The following is a 13,298-nucleotide window of genomic DNA, read 5'->3' as shown; positions in this document are numbered from 1 at the left end:
CCATTATTATTGCTGTTAATTACCTCTTCAGCTCAACAAAGCTCCTGTTGTAAACACTGGATCCCAACAGCCTTTTCTGCAGTGAATCAGTCATGTTTCCTGTAAAGGAACTATAATCTTTTATTTTAGTCTGTTTTTGTCATGCACAACTGTTTGCTAGTTTCTCAATATTTGAATGTATTTTCTGTGTGTCTTGTTTTAGTTTCTTGCATTTGTCTGTGTTTTATGTCTTCTTGTCATTTTTAAGTCACACAGAATATGATTCCATAATTTGGGGAGCAGTTCAATCAGTACGAATTAGAGTGCATTAAAATGCAGTACTTTACTGAACCACCTAGTGAGAGTTTCCAGAATGATTCGAAGAAATAAGTGTGAGAAACGTGCCATGTCACATGTAGTTGCTAAGAATTTTTTTGCTTGCTGATAATATTTGTTGGATAAAAAGTATTATTTGAAAGTTTTGTTTTGTGAGTATATTGTGTCTGATTCCTTGAATTTTTATTTTCTTGTGTATAACTCTAGCATACAGATAGTTAGTCAACAGCACAATATGAATTCTGCTTCCAACTTATTAGGCAATAATTTGGAATGTGAGTGAAAGTTAAGGAACTTGGTGTGCCTTGGCATGGTTGAAACATTAATTAAAAATAAAAACATAGCAATCCTGGGAATTATAGATATGAAATTTAAAGGACAGTAACATGTTTATCCAGTTTTAGTATGTGAAGTCTGCAGCTAAGTATGCTACTTATAGATCTTATCGTGGAGAGACCTGTTGGTGTTATTTAGTAATTCGTTATAAAATGGGAAGGAGATACATATGTGAACTTACTGAAAAGCCCTAGAGCCAAAGTTCTGAATGGTAAATGTCACAGCCTTCTGCAGTAAGGAAACACATGCCACACATGTTCTGGAAGGAATCTGTGAATTGTCACATGAAGAGGAATTTGTGATTATTGCAAAGAGACAATATTTCAGATAATGTTGTTAAGTTGTAATGGGAAAGAAGTTGATAGTTTTACTACCTACTTTTGAAATCTGGTAAATGCATGTGACTAAAGGAATCAAACATAAATACCTGTGAAATATTAAATTAGTGTTCCAGTGTCTCATATAGTAACACACATTTTAAAGCCAGTGTGTCCATATATTGTTTCCATTTTTAGAGGTATGAGTGATAAAATTAATTAAGAGGAACAATTCATTGAAAGAACAGAACACAACACAAGACCAACATGTGCAATAGACTTCACAATGTTGTCCTTGGTCTACAGCATTTGTCAATAACAAAAAAAATGATGTTTCTTGAGAAATTATCATTGATATAATACAGTGAAGCTCTTGAACTAAGAAATTTTCCTCAACCACATATTCTTTGCTTTTAAAAAACTGTTAACTCTTATAATTACAATATGAAATGAAACAATAACAATTTTACTCAGGTACAATGACATTGTTAAAATGGTAGATATGCTCTTTCTTACACAAAACATATGTTGTAAGAAAGGATTGGCAGGAAAAGTAATTGTTTCATGATTTCTCTATAAGACATGCCAAACCTTTGGATTCAAACTATTCACAATTTCATAATGGTTCATCATAGTAATATTAAGATTACTGGCAGTTCTTTCCATAATCCATCATCATAGCATCAAATATAAGTATCATCTCTAAGACGTCTCATGAACACTGGCTGTGTATCTGTAAGATATGTGCTGAGATGTGCTGATCGAGAGATGCCCCCTTCTTTGCACGTCAGCCAATAAGTGTCGAGCAAACCTTTGCCCTGGAAAACAGAAAAGAAATAAAACTCATATAGCATGCACAGTACACAATTTTTACTGTCAGTGATAGTTACAGGAGATACATCCCAATGTATTTCTTTATTTTTATATTCAGGTTTCTTTTGACAGTTGGGCAAGTTTTTTCACACTTGCAGTCGCTATCCATGTGTAGAAAAATTTCTATTCTTGAAGCCGAGGGTTACTAGTGGAAATGGTATTGTTTATTGGAGATCCCATGTATTTGTAAAGTCAAAATTACCAGGGCCCAAATGGGCTACAGGTTACTTACATTGGGAGGAATGCTAGAAGTTTTATATTATGTGTATCCATGAAATGTCTGGCTTGCCACCTCAAAATCTTGTGGAATACTCATTATGTAGCGAAAACTTCAAGATACACAATTTATGCAGGGTTATTCATAAGTTTTTTTAAATTTTATTTTTGTATTCATATATACATCCAGGGCTTCAGAAGATGACTTTGTGTAAACTATAAGACATACAGAAGATAGATGCTGATCAGTGGATACAGCATATCTTCAAGATATTAACATACTTTACAGGTGCTCAATGTGGACACTGTTCATGACATGGCAAACATTAAAATGTGTCCGAAATTCAGTGAAGGTGCTTACACAAATTTCTCAGGAAGTTGCAACAGCAGCCCACTTATGAAATCTGTGACAATAACAGTGCAGATGATTTCTCTACACCTTCTGACACACCTGTCCCATAGTGCAACTACACCACAGTGCATATTATCAGTTGAAACTTGCAGAGATGCTCTATTGAGAGATGCTCTATTGAGTGATGCTCTATGCATCTATATCTACATCTACATCCATACTCTGCAAGCCACCTGACGGTGTGTGGCGGAGGGTACCCTGAGTACCTCTATCGGTTCTCCCTTCTATTCCAGTCTCATATTGTTTGTGGAAAGAAGGATTGTCGGTATGCTTCTGTGTGGGCTCTAATCTCTCTGATTTTATCCTCATGGTCTCTTCGCCAGATATACGTAGGAAGGAGCAATATACTGCTTGACTCTTCGGTGAAGGTATGTTCTTGAAACTTTAACAAAAGCCCATACTGAGCTACTGAGCATCTCTCCTGCAGAGTCTTCCACTGGAGTTTATCTATCATCTCTGTAACGCTTTCGCGATTACTAAATGATCCTGTAACGAAGCGTGCTGCTCTCCGTTGGATCTTCTCTATCTCTTCTATCAACCCTATCTGGTACGGATCCCACACCGCTGAGCAGTATTCAAGCAGTGGGCAAACAAGCGTACTGTAACCTACTTCCTTTGTTTTTGGATTGCATTTCCTTAGGATTCTTCCAATGAATCTCAGTCTGGCATCTACTTTATTGACGATCAACTTTCTATGATCATTCCATTTTAAATCACTCCTAATGCATACTCCCAGATAATTTATGGAATTAACTGCTTCCAGTTGCTGACCTACTATTTTGTAGCTAAATGATAAGGGATCTATCTTTCTATGTATTTGCAGCACATTACACTTGTCTACATTGAGATTCAATTGCCATTCCCTGCACCATGTGTCAATTCGCTGCAGATCCTCCTGTATTTCAGTACAATTTTCCATTGTTACAACCTCTCGATACACCACAGCATCATCTGCAAAAAGCCTCAGTGAAATCCAATTTCATCCACAAGGTCATTTATGTATATTGTGAATAGCAATGGTCCTATGACACTCCCCTGCGGCACACCTGAAATCACTCTCACTTCTGAACACTTCTCTCCATTGAGAATGACATGCTGCGTTCTGTTATCTAGGAACTCTTCAATCCAATCACACAATTGGTCTGATAGTCCATATGCTCTTACTTTGTTCATTAAACAACTGCGGGGAACTGCATCGAACGAAGAGATGCTCTGTCCACCAATGTTTGTAATTTTTCTGTGTATCTTGTAGTTTTGACATAGTTATCTTCTGAAATCCCAGAGGTACTTATGAGTAATCTTGTGTGTTGCTCTTGAGAGCTATTTAATCACAAGAGTAACAGATACAAATCTACTGGTGAATGAATTGTAGATCAGGTATCAGTCAATGTTTTTGGGAGATGCATTACAGAAATCAATTGTATGGTTGAGGAGATTTGATGCAATCATCTAATGCAACTCAGGGGAGTGTACAATGTTTCCTACTAAAATTTGCTTTAACATAGCTAGTGTAGAGCAGTAGTTTGAAAACATTGGATAAGTTCCATTGCTGGTAGAAATTTTGTGTAGATACTATGAGGTCTTTCAGTGACTACTAACAGCCTATATTCTTGGCAGAACAAAGACTGAAGTATAGAGCCAATTGTCGAAGGGAAACTAACCAGTCATATATATACTGCCAAGAAAAATATTCCAGTTTGAAGAATATTATGGATGAATCTGCTGCTGCAGTTAAGGGCATAAGTGACTATTGATGGGCTAACGAACATGTGTGTTTACAGACTATGTTGTTTTATGACATATGGATATGTGTGCTCACAATATGTAACAGCATCACGAATGTATTTAATAGTTATGATAGTGACACATAAATGTGTCAGCTCAGTTTAAGTTGACATGGCTTAAAGCCACAAAAATCTGCACTTGATAATGGCCTAAGGCCGAAATTGCAATCATGAAATAAAAAAAAGTGTTACAGTCACTGGCGTAAATATGATGTCTTTTATAAAATTCTACATGACTGTGAATCCCAGGTATAAAAAGTTAATTAATTCTTAAAAGCTTTCTCTAAGTCTACAATTACTAGAAGTGCAGGTTTGCCTTTCATTAATCTATCTTCTAAGATAGGTCGTAGGGTCAGTATTGCCTCACGTGTTCCAACATTTCTACAGAATCTAAACTGAACTTCCCCAAGGTTGGCCTCTACCAGTTTTGCCATTTTTCTGTAAAGAATTCATGTTAGTATTTTATAGCCATGACTTATTAAACTGATAGTTCTGTAATTTTCACACCTGTTAACATCTGCTTTCTTCAGGATTGGAATTATTATATTCTTCTTGAAGTCTGAGGGTATTTTGCCTGTCTGATATGTCTTGCTCACCAGATGGAAGAGTTTTGTCATGGCTGGCACTCCCAAGGCTATTAGTAGCTCTAATGGAATGTTGTCTATTCCCGGGGCCTTGTTTCGACTTAGCTCTTTCAGTGCTCTGTCAAACTCTTCACGCAATATCATATCTCCCACTTCATCTTCATCAATGTCCTCCTGCATTTCCATAATATTTTGCCTGTCTGATATGTCTTGCTCACCAGATGGAAGAGTTTTGTCATGGCTGGCACTCCCAAGGCTATTAGTAGCTCTAATGGAATGTTGTCTATTCCCGGGGCCTTGTTTCGACTTAGCTCTTTCAGTGCTCTGTCAAACTCTTCACGCAATATCATATCTCCCACTTCATCTTCATCAATGTCCTCCTGCATTTCCATAATATTTCCCTCAAGTACATCACCCTTGTATAGACCCTCTGCTTTCCCTTTTTGCTTAGAACTGTTTCTCCATATGGGCTGTTGATATTCATACAAGTAGTTCTCTTTTCTCCAAAGGCCTCTTTAATTTTCCTGTAGGCAGTATCTATCTTACCCCTTGTGCCTCTAGATCCTTACATTTGTCCTCTATCCATCCCTGCTTAGCCATTTTCCACTTCCTGTTGATCTCGTTTTTGAGAAGTTTGTACTCCTTTTTGCTTGTTTCATTTACTGCATTTTTATATTTTCTCCTTTCATCAGTTAAATTCAATATCTCTTCTGTCACCCAAAGATTTCTACTAGCCCTTGTCTTTTTACCTACTTGGTCCTCTGCTGCCTTCACTATTTCATACCCATTCTTCTTCTACTGTAATCCTTTCCCCCATATTTGTGGATCGTTCCCTAATGCTCTCTCTGAAACTCTCTACAACCTGTGGTTTTTTCAGTTTATCCAGGTCCTATATCCTTAAATTCCCACCTTTTTGCAGTTTATTCAGTTTTAATCTACAGTTCATAACCAACAGATCGTGGTCCGAGTCCACATCTTCCCATGAAAATGTATTACAATTTAAAACTGGATTCCTAAATCTCTGTCTTTCCATTATGTAATTGATCTGAAACCTTCCAGTGTCTCCAGGCCTCTTCCACATATATAACCTTCTTTCACGATTCTTGAACCAAGTATTAGCTATGATTAAGTTATGCTCTGTGCAGAATTCTACCAGGCGGCTTCCTCTTTCATTCCTTACCCCCATTCAGTATTCACCTACTACTTTTCCTTCTCTTCCTTTTCATACTATACAATTCCAGTGCCCCATGACTATTAAATTTTTGCCTCCCTTCACTATCTGAATCATTTCTTTTATTTCATCATACATTTCTGCAAGCTCTTCATCATCTGTGGAACTATTTGGCATATAAACTTGTACTACTTTGGTAGGCATGGGCTTCATGTCTATCTTGGCTACAATAATGCATCAATAATGCATTCACTATGCTGTTCATGGTAGCTTACCCATACTCTGATTTTTTCATTCATTGTTAAACTTACTCCTGCATTACCCCTATTTGATTTTGTATTTATAACCCTGTATTCACAGGACCAGAAGTCTTGTTCCCCTGCCACCAAACTTCACTAATTCCCACTATGTCTAACTTAAATCTATCCATTTCCCTTCTTAAATATTCTAACCTACCTGCCCGATTAAGGGATCTGACATCCCACTCCGATCTGTAGAATGCCAGTTTTCTTTCTCCTGATAATGACGTCCTCCTGAGTAGTCCCCACCCAGAGATCCAAATGGGGGACTATTTTACCTCTGGAATATTTTACCCAAGAGGACTCCATCAACATTAACCATAGAGTAAAGCTGCATGCCCTTGAAAAAAAAAAAAAAAAATTACAGCTGTAGTTTCCCCTTGCTTTCAGCCATTTGCAGTACCAGCACAGCAAGGTCGTTTTGGTTAATGTTACAAGGCCAGATCAGTCAATCATCTAAACTGTTGCCCCCCCCCCCTCTCACCACCCAACTACTGAAAAGGCTGCTGCCCCTCTTCAAGAACCACATGTTTGTCTGGCCTCTCAACAGATACCCCTCCATTGTGGTTGCACCTATGGTAAGACTATCTGTGTCACTGGGGTATGGAAGCCTCCCAACCAACAGCAAGGTCCGTGGTTCATGTTGGGGGGGGGGGGGGGGGGTCTTGGTCAGGTATGACCTTGGAATACCATATCGGCTTTGGTGAAGTTTGGTAGTGTGTTCAATGGAGCATGGAGGTCAGAGAACATTCCACACACCCAAAAATGTGCAGAGAGTGAGGGAAGCTTTTGAACATAATCTTGTGCCCACAAACAGTCATATATTTTAGAGGTGAGTCAAAGTAGTTTATGTTGAACCCTTAAGGAGATCAAATTTTATCCTTTCAAATAGCATTGAAACTTATTCCCAGATACAAGGAAGCTCAAGGTATTTCCCATACTGCCATTATAAATTTGCTAAGCAAAATACCTGGTTTCTTGAATAATTTGTTCACTTCTGATGAAGACCATTTACAACTTTGAGGCTTCATCAACAAACAATTTGTGCAGTACTGGTCTCCAGTGAAGCTCAAAGAACTGCATGAGAAGCCACTACATTCTCCCAAAGTGACAGCTTGTGGTGGATTTTAGGCCTTTTTTTTTTTTTTTTTTTGAATGATGCTGGATAAATAGTGTCTGTTAATTCACATTTAGCAAGAGGGGACATTAGCTTAGTTCAGACGCATGACACATCATGGCTGTTATTTGTGGAATGTTTGGAAGTGCTATCACTCATTTTGGAGGCATCACTTGGTCTCCTTGGCCATCTGACGATTCTATGCAAAATATTTTCATATGGGGATTCTTGAAAGACCATTTCCTCTGGAGACGTAATAATGAATGTACAAGAACTCAAACAAATGCATCCAAGTTGGAGAAGAATAGTGCTTCTAATTCTGATGATGGGAAAGAAACAGATCAAGGGTACAAACGTTCAGACAGTTTCAGAATGTCATATCCAACAATTGAAAGTTTATCCCCTCACCCAGTAAATATCATGACCATGTAAGCTACAGAGTTCTGGTAACTACACATGTGAAATATTTATGGGATTTATTATAACAGTGGTTATGTAATGGCCATTAAAATGCATTAGGAATTTTTCTAGTAACAATGTATGTTATGCTATTTCCCAAGCAGAAAGAAGTCAAGCCAGCTTTATTGACCAGTTAAGTGTGACAAAACGAGTGTGCAGCAAATAGGAAGTGATATAATTGCCAAAACCAAATTAATTTGAACACATCCAGTACCAGATACAGTATTTTATCTAAACTGAGTAAAGCCAAATTTGGCTGCTGACCATGTAGGAAGGCACTCTAACTTAGTGTTGTGGGGATGGACACACTGTATCAGAGGTGATACTGTCATCATTAATTGACGGTACTCCTACCACAGAAACTTGATAAATCCTAGGAAGGAGAAGGACATGCACTGAAGAACAATGCATGGTACTATTTGCAGTTACACCCTACAAACTACAAAAGAAATGATTCCTAAGCTATCATTCGACTGATATTTCAATAAGCTGGAGGAAAACACAATAATAATAATAATAATAGAAATAATAACAATACTTTATTCAACATTGTATGATGCATTGCATATGTACAAAAACAGGCTACAATTCTTGATACATAACACAATAATACATTCTTCTGAGTACATCATTGATTAACAAAGTGATTAGATTGCAAATAAAATGGTTTTCTTAACACTGTTTACAATTTTTTCAAAACACTTCTTATTTTGCTTGTAATTATGATAGTCCTTTAATGTGTAAAATAGATTTTGTAACAGGAATTTCTGTAGCTGAAATTTAAATTTCATTATGGGAAGGTTCATAACTACTGGGCAGTGCTGGGCTAATTTTAAATACACATATTGTGGACACTTTTATTTCTGTTCTGTGGCTGCTGATGTAAATTTTTTCTTTATTTTTGGTATTTTACTGATGCAAATCAGAACAAACGTTGGGTTGCAATCTTTTAGCAAATAATACAGCTTTTAGAATGTTCCTCTGTACTAGGTTAGCACACCACTGTTTGGAAACAGGCCATAGCATGGTTCCTTGTATTTTGCTCAACAGATGATTTTTGTAGCTCATTTTTGGAATAGCAATAGTTTATTTAGATTTGCTTTGGTTGTTGCTCCCCAAATTTCTATTCCATAATTCAGGTGAGAGGAAAATAAAACATGGTATGCAGTCTTTAGGACAACAGTGTCTTTGCAGTACTTACTAACCATAGTAATTGCAAATATATTCCTAGACAATTTACTTGAACTTACTTGCTAGAATGTCAACATGTGTTCCATTTTAGATTATTTGTTTGACTGAGAAATTTTACACTAAACTGTTTTATTTACTTATTCATGGCCTATGTATAGAGTAATTTCATCATTAAAACTACTATTGTTGAAGTTCATGAGACATGTTTCACTGGTGTTACATTTAAGTGCCATTCATTAAAGGATTGAACAATTCCATTTGTCACATTATTACACTGGGTCTCTAGTTCATTAAATGATTCCTTTCTATACTCAATGGATGTATCTTCTTTGCACAGAACTACTTTGGAACTTTGAGTGCAATATTTTATGTCATTTACATAAATTAGAAACAGAAGAGGACTCAGTACCAAGACCTATGGCAGTACATATTTTATATTAATGATTTTGGATTTGTGAACACCACTTTCATCTTCAAGCAGTACACACTTTTTCAGTATTCATGTAAGACTTTGCTAACACATGAGCAGTGTCTCTGATACCAAGGTTCCATAGCTTATCTAATGGATAGTAGAGTTCACACACACAAAAACTTTTTCTAGCTCAGGGTAAATACCTACAACATGTTGCTTGTTCTTGATTCCACTTATTATCTCTTCAGTTAACTGAGCAGCTGCTGTGCTAGTTGATTCACATTTTAAGAATCCGTTTTGATTTCCAAACATTGCGTTGTGCTTGTTGACAAAGTTTATAATTCTTTTATACACAGAATGACTTTTTCAACTGTTTTGGAAAAGACAGGAAGTATTGAGATAGGTCTGTAGTTTTCAGTTTTGTATTTTTGCCCTTTTTTAAAGACCAGTGTTATCTGGTCTATTTTTAATCTGTCTGGGAAGGTACCAGATTTTATCACATTATTTACTGCTACAGACAGAGATGCAGATACTTTTGTCTTCACACTTTTAGTACATTACTACTGAGGCCATCATGCCATGCAGAACCAAAGATTTTAAAGAGCTAATAAGGTTCATTATTTCTTTGCAGTTTGTGGGGACTAGATATATGTTATGCTCCAGTGGATAGCCTTTAAAATTATACTGTAGGTTGTGTTGTTTGTCATTGATTCCTTCACCTAATGAAGAAAATTATTCATTGAAAATATTTGCAATTTAAAGTTGTCTTTTATGACTATACCACTGTGATCAACAATAAAGTCCATACAGGATTTGTTGTTCTAAACCTTTTTATCTCTTCCCACCAGTTGCAACATTCTGTGAAGCCTTAAGCTTGTTTGCAATGTATGTAGTTGCTTCTGGTGTATATTAACAAATCTGTATATTATTTTTGATAAATTCTGAAGGCCTTCTTTAGCTTGAGATTTTCCTCATTATTCAGCATTGCGCTAAGGAGTAATTCTAATTTTTCCCTTGCTTCAATGACATCATTATTTATACAGATACTTTTGCTTATATTTTTTGTTTAACTTTTGTGGCTGCGACTGGGCACGTGGCATCACAACAGTACAAGAAGACAGCAGCAAAGCTATCATAGAAAAAGCTATTATTCACAACTATGGTGTGTGTGCTAACATGAAGCTGTCTGTTGATGTTATCATTATACATAATCCTTTGGCTTACATATAGTGTCTTTTAGTGGCAAAGGTCATCTCACTTGCTCCAACTGAGGCTGTACTGGCTGATGATCAGAGATGACTAGTTTTAGCACATATGTGTTGTAGGAAAGATGGGTGATATTTGTTATTATGTTCTCCAGGCAATTTGCTGCCAATTTCTGGAGTTGGCTTGTTGGTAAGTGGGTTTGGATTTAATTCATCAAGTAGAAGGTGCAGTTTTTTGGAGTTGGAATCATTGGTTAATAAATCCGTATTTATATCACCTGCTATTTTAATATTTACATGACCATTTATCCCAGAAAATGTACTGCCTATATATACATATCAACAAGTGAGAGAGATTTTTGAAAAATGTATCCATACACACCCCAGGTGACCTGTACAAACCAATAATTGCTGTTTTAGATTTATTGTAGCAAGTTCTGTGACTCCTATGCAGAATGCACTTAATGTCAATAACACTGAAATTACTTGCATTTACAGTGAAGTTTGCTACACGGCCACCAGTCTTGTTTTTCCTGCTAAAGGCAGAACAAAATTACACAGACAGAGGTTGACTAATGCTAATCAGGTCTTCAGTGTACTAATGTTCAGTTGTGACTAAGATATCAGGTCTGTCAACATACCCATTGATATCCAGATTATTGTGCTTGATTTTAAGAATACCAAGATTCTGGTGTACGACATTACGTCAGAGTTTGTCTTGCTGGACCATACAGGGTGATTTAGGTCTAAAGTAAATTTCTGTACAGCTTGTTACAGATTTATGTTGCAGGGAAGCATTTTGCATAATTCCCACACGGATTTAAATAATGCTGGTCAGCGCTTTTGGAACTGTTGATATATGATATCACGAGCTGTTTTTCAAACAGGTAGTAGCTAGTTGTACAGCTACGCATTGAAATGTCACTCGGCTGTATGCAGCAAAAGTTTGGGCCGTGGCTTCTACTGAGTATAGTTCTTATGGCCGTACCTGGTCTTCAAGCCAAAGGGTATCCTATGAACATCCTCACAGTTTTCTCATTCTGGTGCTTATACCAGAATTACAGAAACTTCACTATGGAACCCCTGTCTCTGTATATCTCTGTTATGCTTTGATGCTTCATTAACCAACATTCAGTATTTTTGTTTTGAAAGCGTTTTGGATAGCTTTTTTTAGTTTTTCTCCTACCTTTGGCTATTCTATCAGCTGTTAAAATAAGTCTACAAATCTCTCGCCAGAGTGCAGTAGAATTTTGTAACATTAGTATCACTACCTAGTGAGAGTTTCACAAATGGTTATTGGAGCAAAGCGCATGAGATATGTCCCGCTACTTTACTTTACTTGCTGACAGCATTTGTGGATAATGTGCATTATTTTTGTGAGTGTGCCTCTTTTTGTAAGGGGATTGTGTCTGAGTTTAGTGAGTTTTACTTTCTAGCAAATAACAATGCAATATGAATTCAGTGTTCAATTTATCAGGTAACAATTTGGTACATGCGGATTACATGAAGGTTCTGTGGTTACGAAGTGAAAAATGCATTTTTCTGTTTCACTTATCTCGAGACAAATAGTAGTGAGAATGCCTGGAGTGAGGACTGTATCACAGACTTGAAAAATTTCACAATTTCCACGCAAAGGTGAAAAAACACAGTTCCAGTGAAAAAAATTTAAAGGATTTTATTGAATTTTTAGTACTAGGGAATTTGGACATTATGTGCCAACTAGAGTGTGCTTGCCACCTTGATATCAAGGCATACAATGAAAGTGTATCAAAAATGGGTATATCTTGAGTGAACTGATACAACTGTGTTAAATTTTGTGACAATTTCGAGCTTGCCCTAAGGGGCTGTGATAAAACAGAAAATTCCCAGAACCAGGAATTTTTCGAGGTCTAGTTGATCTGGACCTGGAAGAGCAGTTGAACAGAATGGACAGCGTCTTGCTACTTGGGCAATAAAATAACTGATGGTGGTCAGAGAGAACATAAAATGTAGACTGGCAACAGCAAGGAAAGTGTTTCTGAAGAAGAGAAATTTATTAACATTGAGTATAAATTTAAGTGTCAGGAAGTCTTTTCTGAAAGCATTTGTATGGGGCGTAGCCATGTAACGATGTGAAACAAGAACGATAAATAGTTTAGACAAGAAGAGAATGGGAGCTTTCGAAATGTGATGCTACAGAACTAATGAGGAGGTAATGAATAGAATTGGGAAGAAGAGGCAACTTGACTAGAAGAAGAAGGGATCGGTTGGTAGGACACAGCCTGAGGCATCAAGGGATCGCCAGTTTAGTATAGGAGGGAAGTGTGGAGGGTAAAAATCATAGAGGGAGACCTAGCGATGAATACTCTTAAGCAGATTCAGAAGGATGTGGGTTGCAGTAGTTACTCAGATATTAAGAGGCTTGCACAGGATAGTGGTGACGTCATAAGCGAGTGACTGCGTGTGAGATCGCTCTCTAAGTTTTCATATATTTTTAGGTTTCAGATACATATTTTAACGGTTTTTGTGATAATATTTACTATATAAGTGACGTATTAGTGGTTTCTTCATTCACCTCTGACTTTCTTGTGTTGTGACCGGATATTTGTGAGTGTTTTGTATCGGGCA

At 36.9% G+C, this 13,298-nt stretch overlaps 1 protein-coding gene across 2 annotated transcripts in view; it reads right to left on the bottom strand.

Annotated features, from left to right (window-relative positions):
* Positions 1–1,301: 1,301 nt before the first annotated feature.
* LOC126174770 (receptor-type guanylate cyclase gcy-19) overlaps positions 1,302–13,298 on the bottom strand; it is a 492,286-nt gene continuing 480,289 nt past the window's right edge. For both annotated transcript variants that reach the window (XM_049921109.1, XM_049921111.1), the window contains exon 13: positions 1,302–1,786. In XM_049921109.1, coding sequence (XP_049777066.1) covers positions 1,652–1,786 — 135 coding nt within the window. In that variant the 3' untranslated portion in view covers positions 1,302–1,651. The remainder of the gene's footprint in view (positions 1,787–13,298) is intronic.

Source organism: Schistocerca cancellata, chromosome 3, assembly GCF_023864275.1.
Source record: "Schistocerca cancellata isolate TAMUIC-IGC-003103 chromosome 3, iqSchCanc2.1, whole genome shotgun sequence".
Classification (NCBI taxonomy): domain Eukaryota; kingdom Metazoa; phylum Arthropoda; class Insecta; order Orthoptera; family Acrididae; genus Schistocerca; species Schistocerca cancellata.
This window is presented reverse-complemented; position numbering and strand designations above follow the sequence as displayed.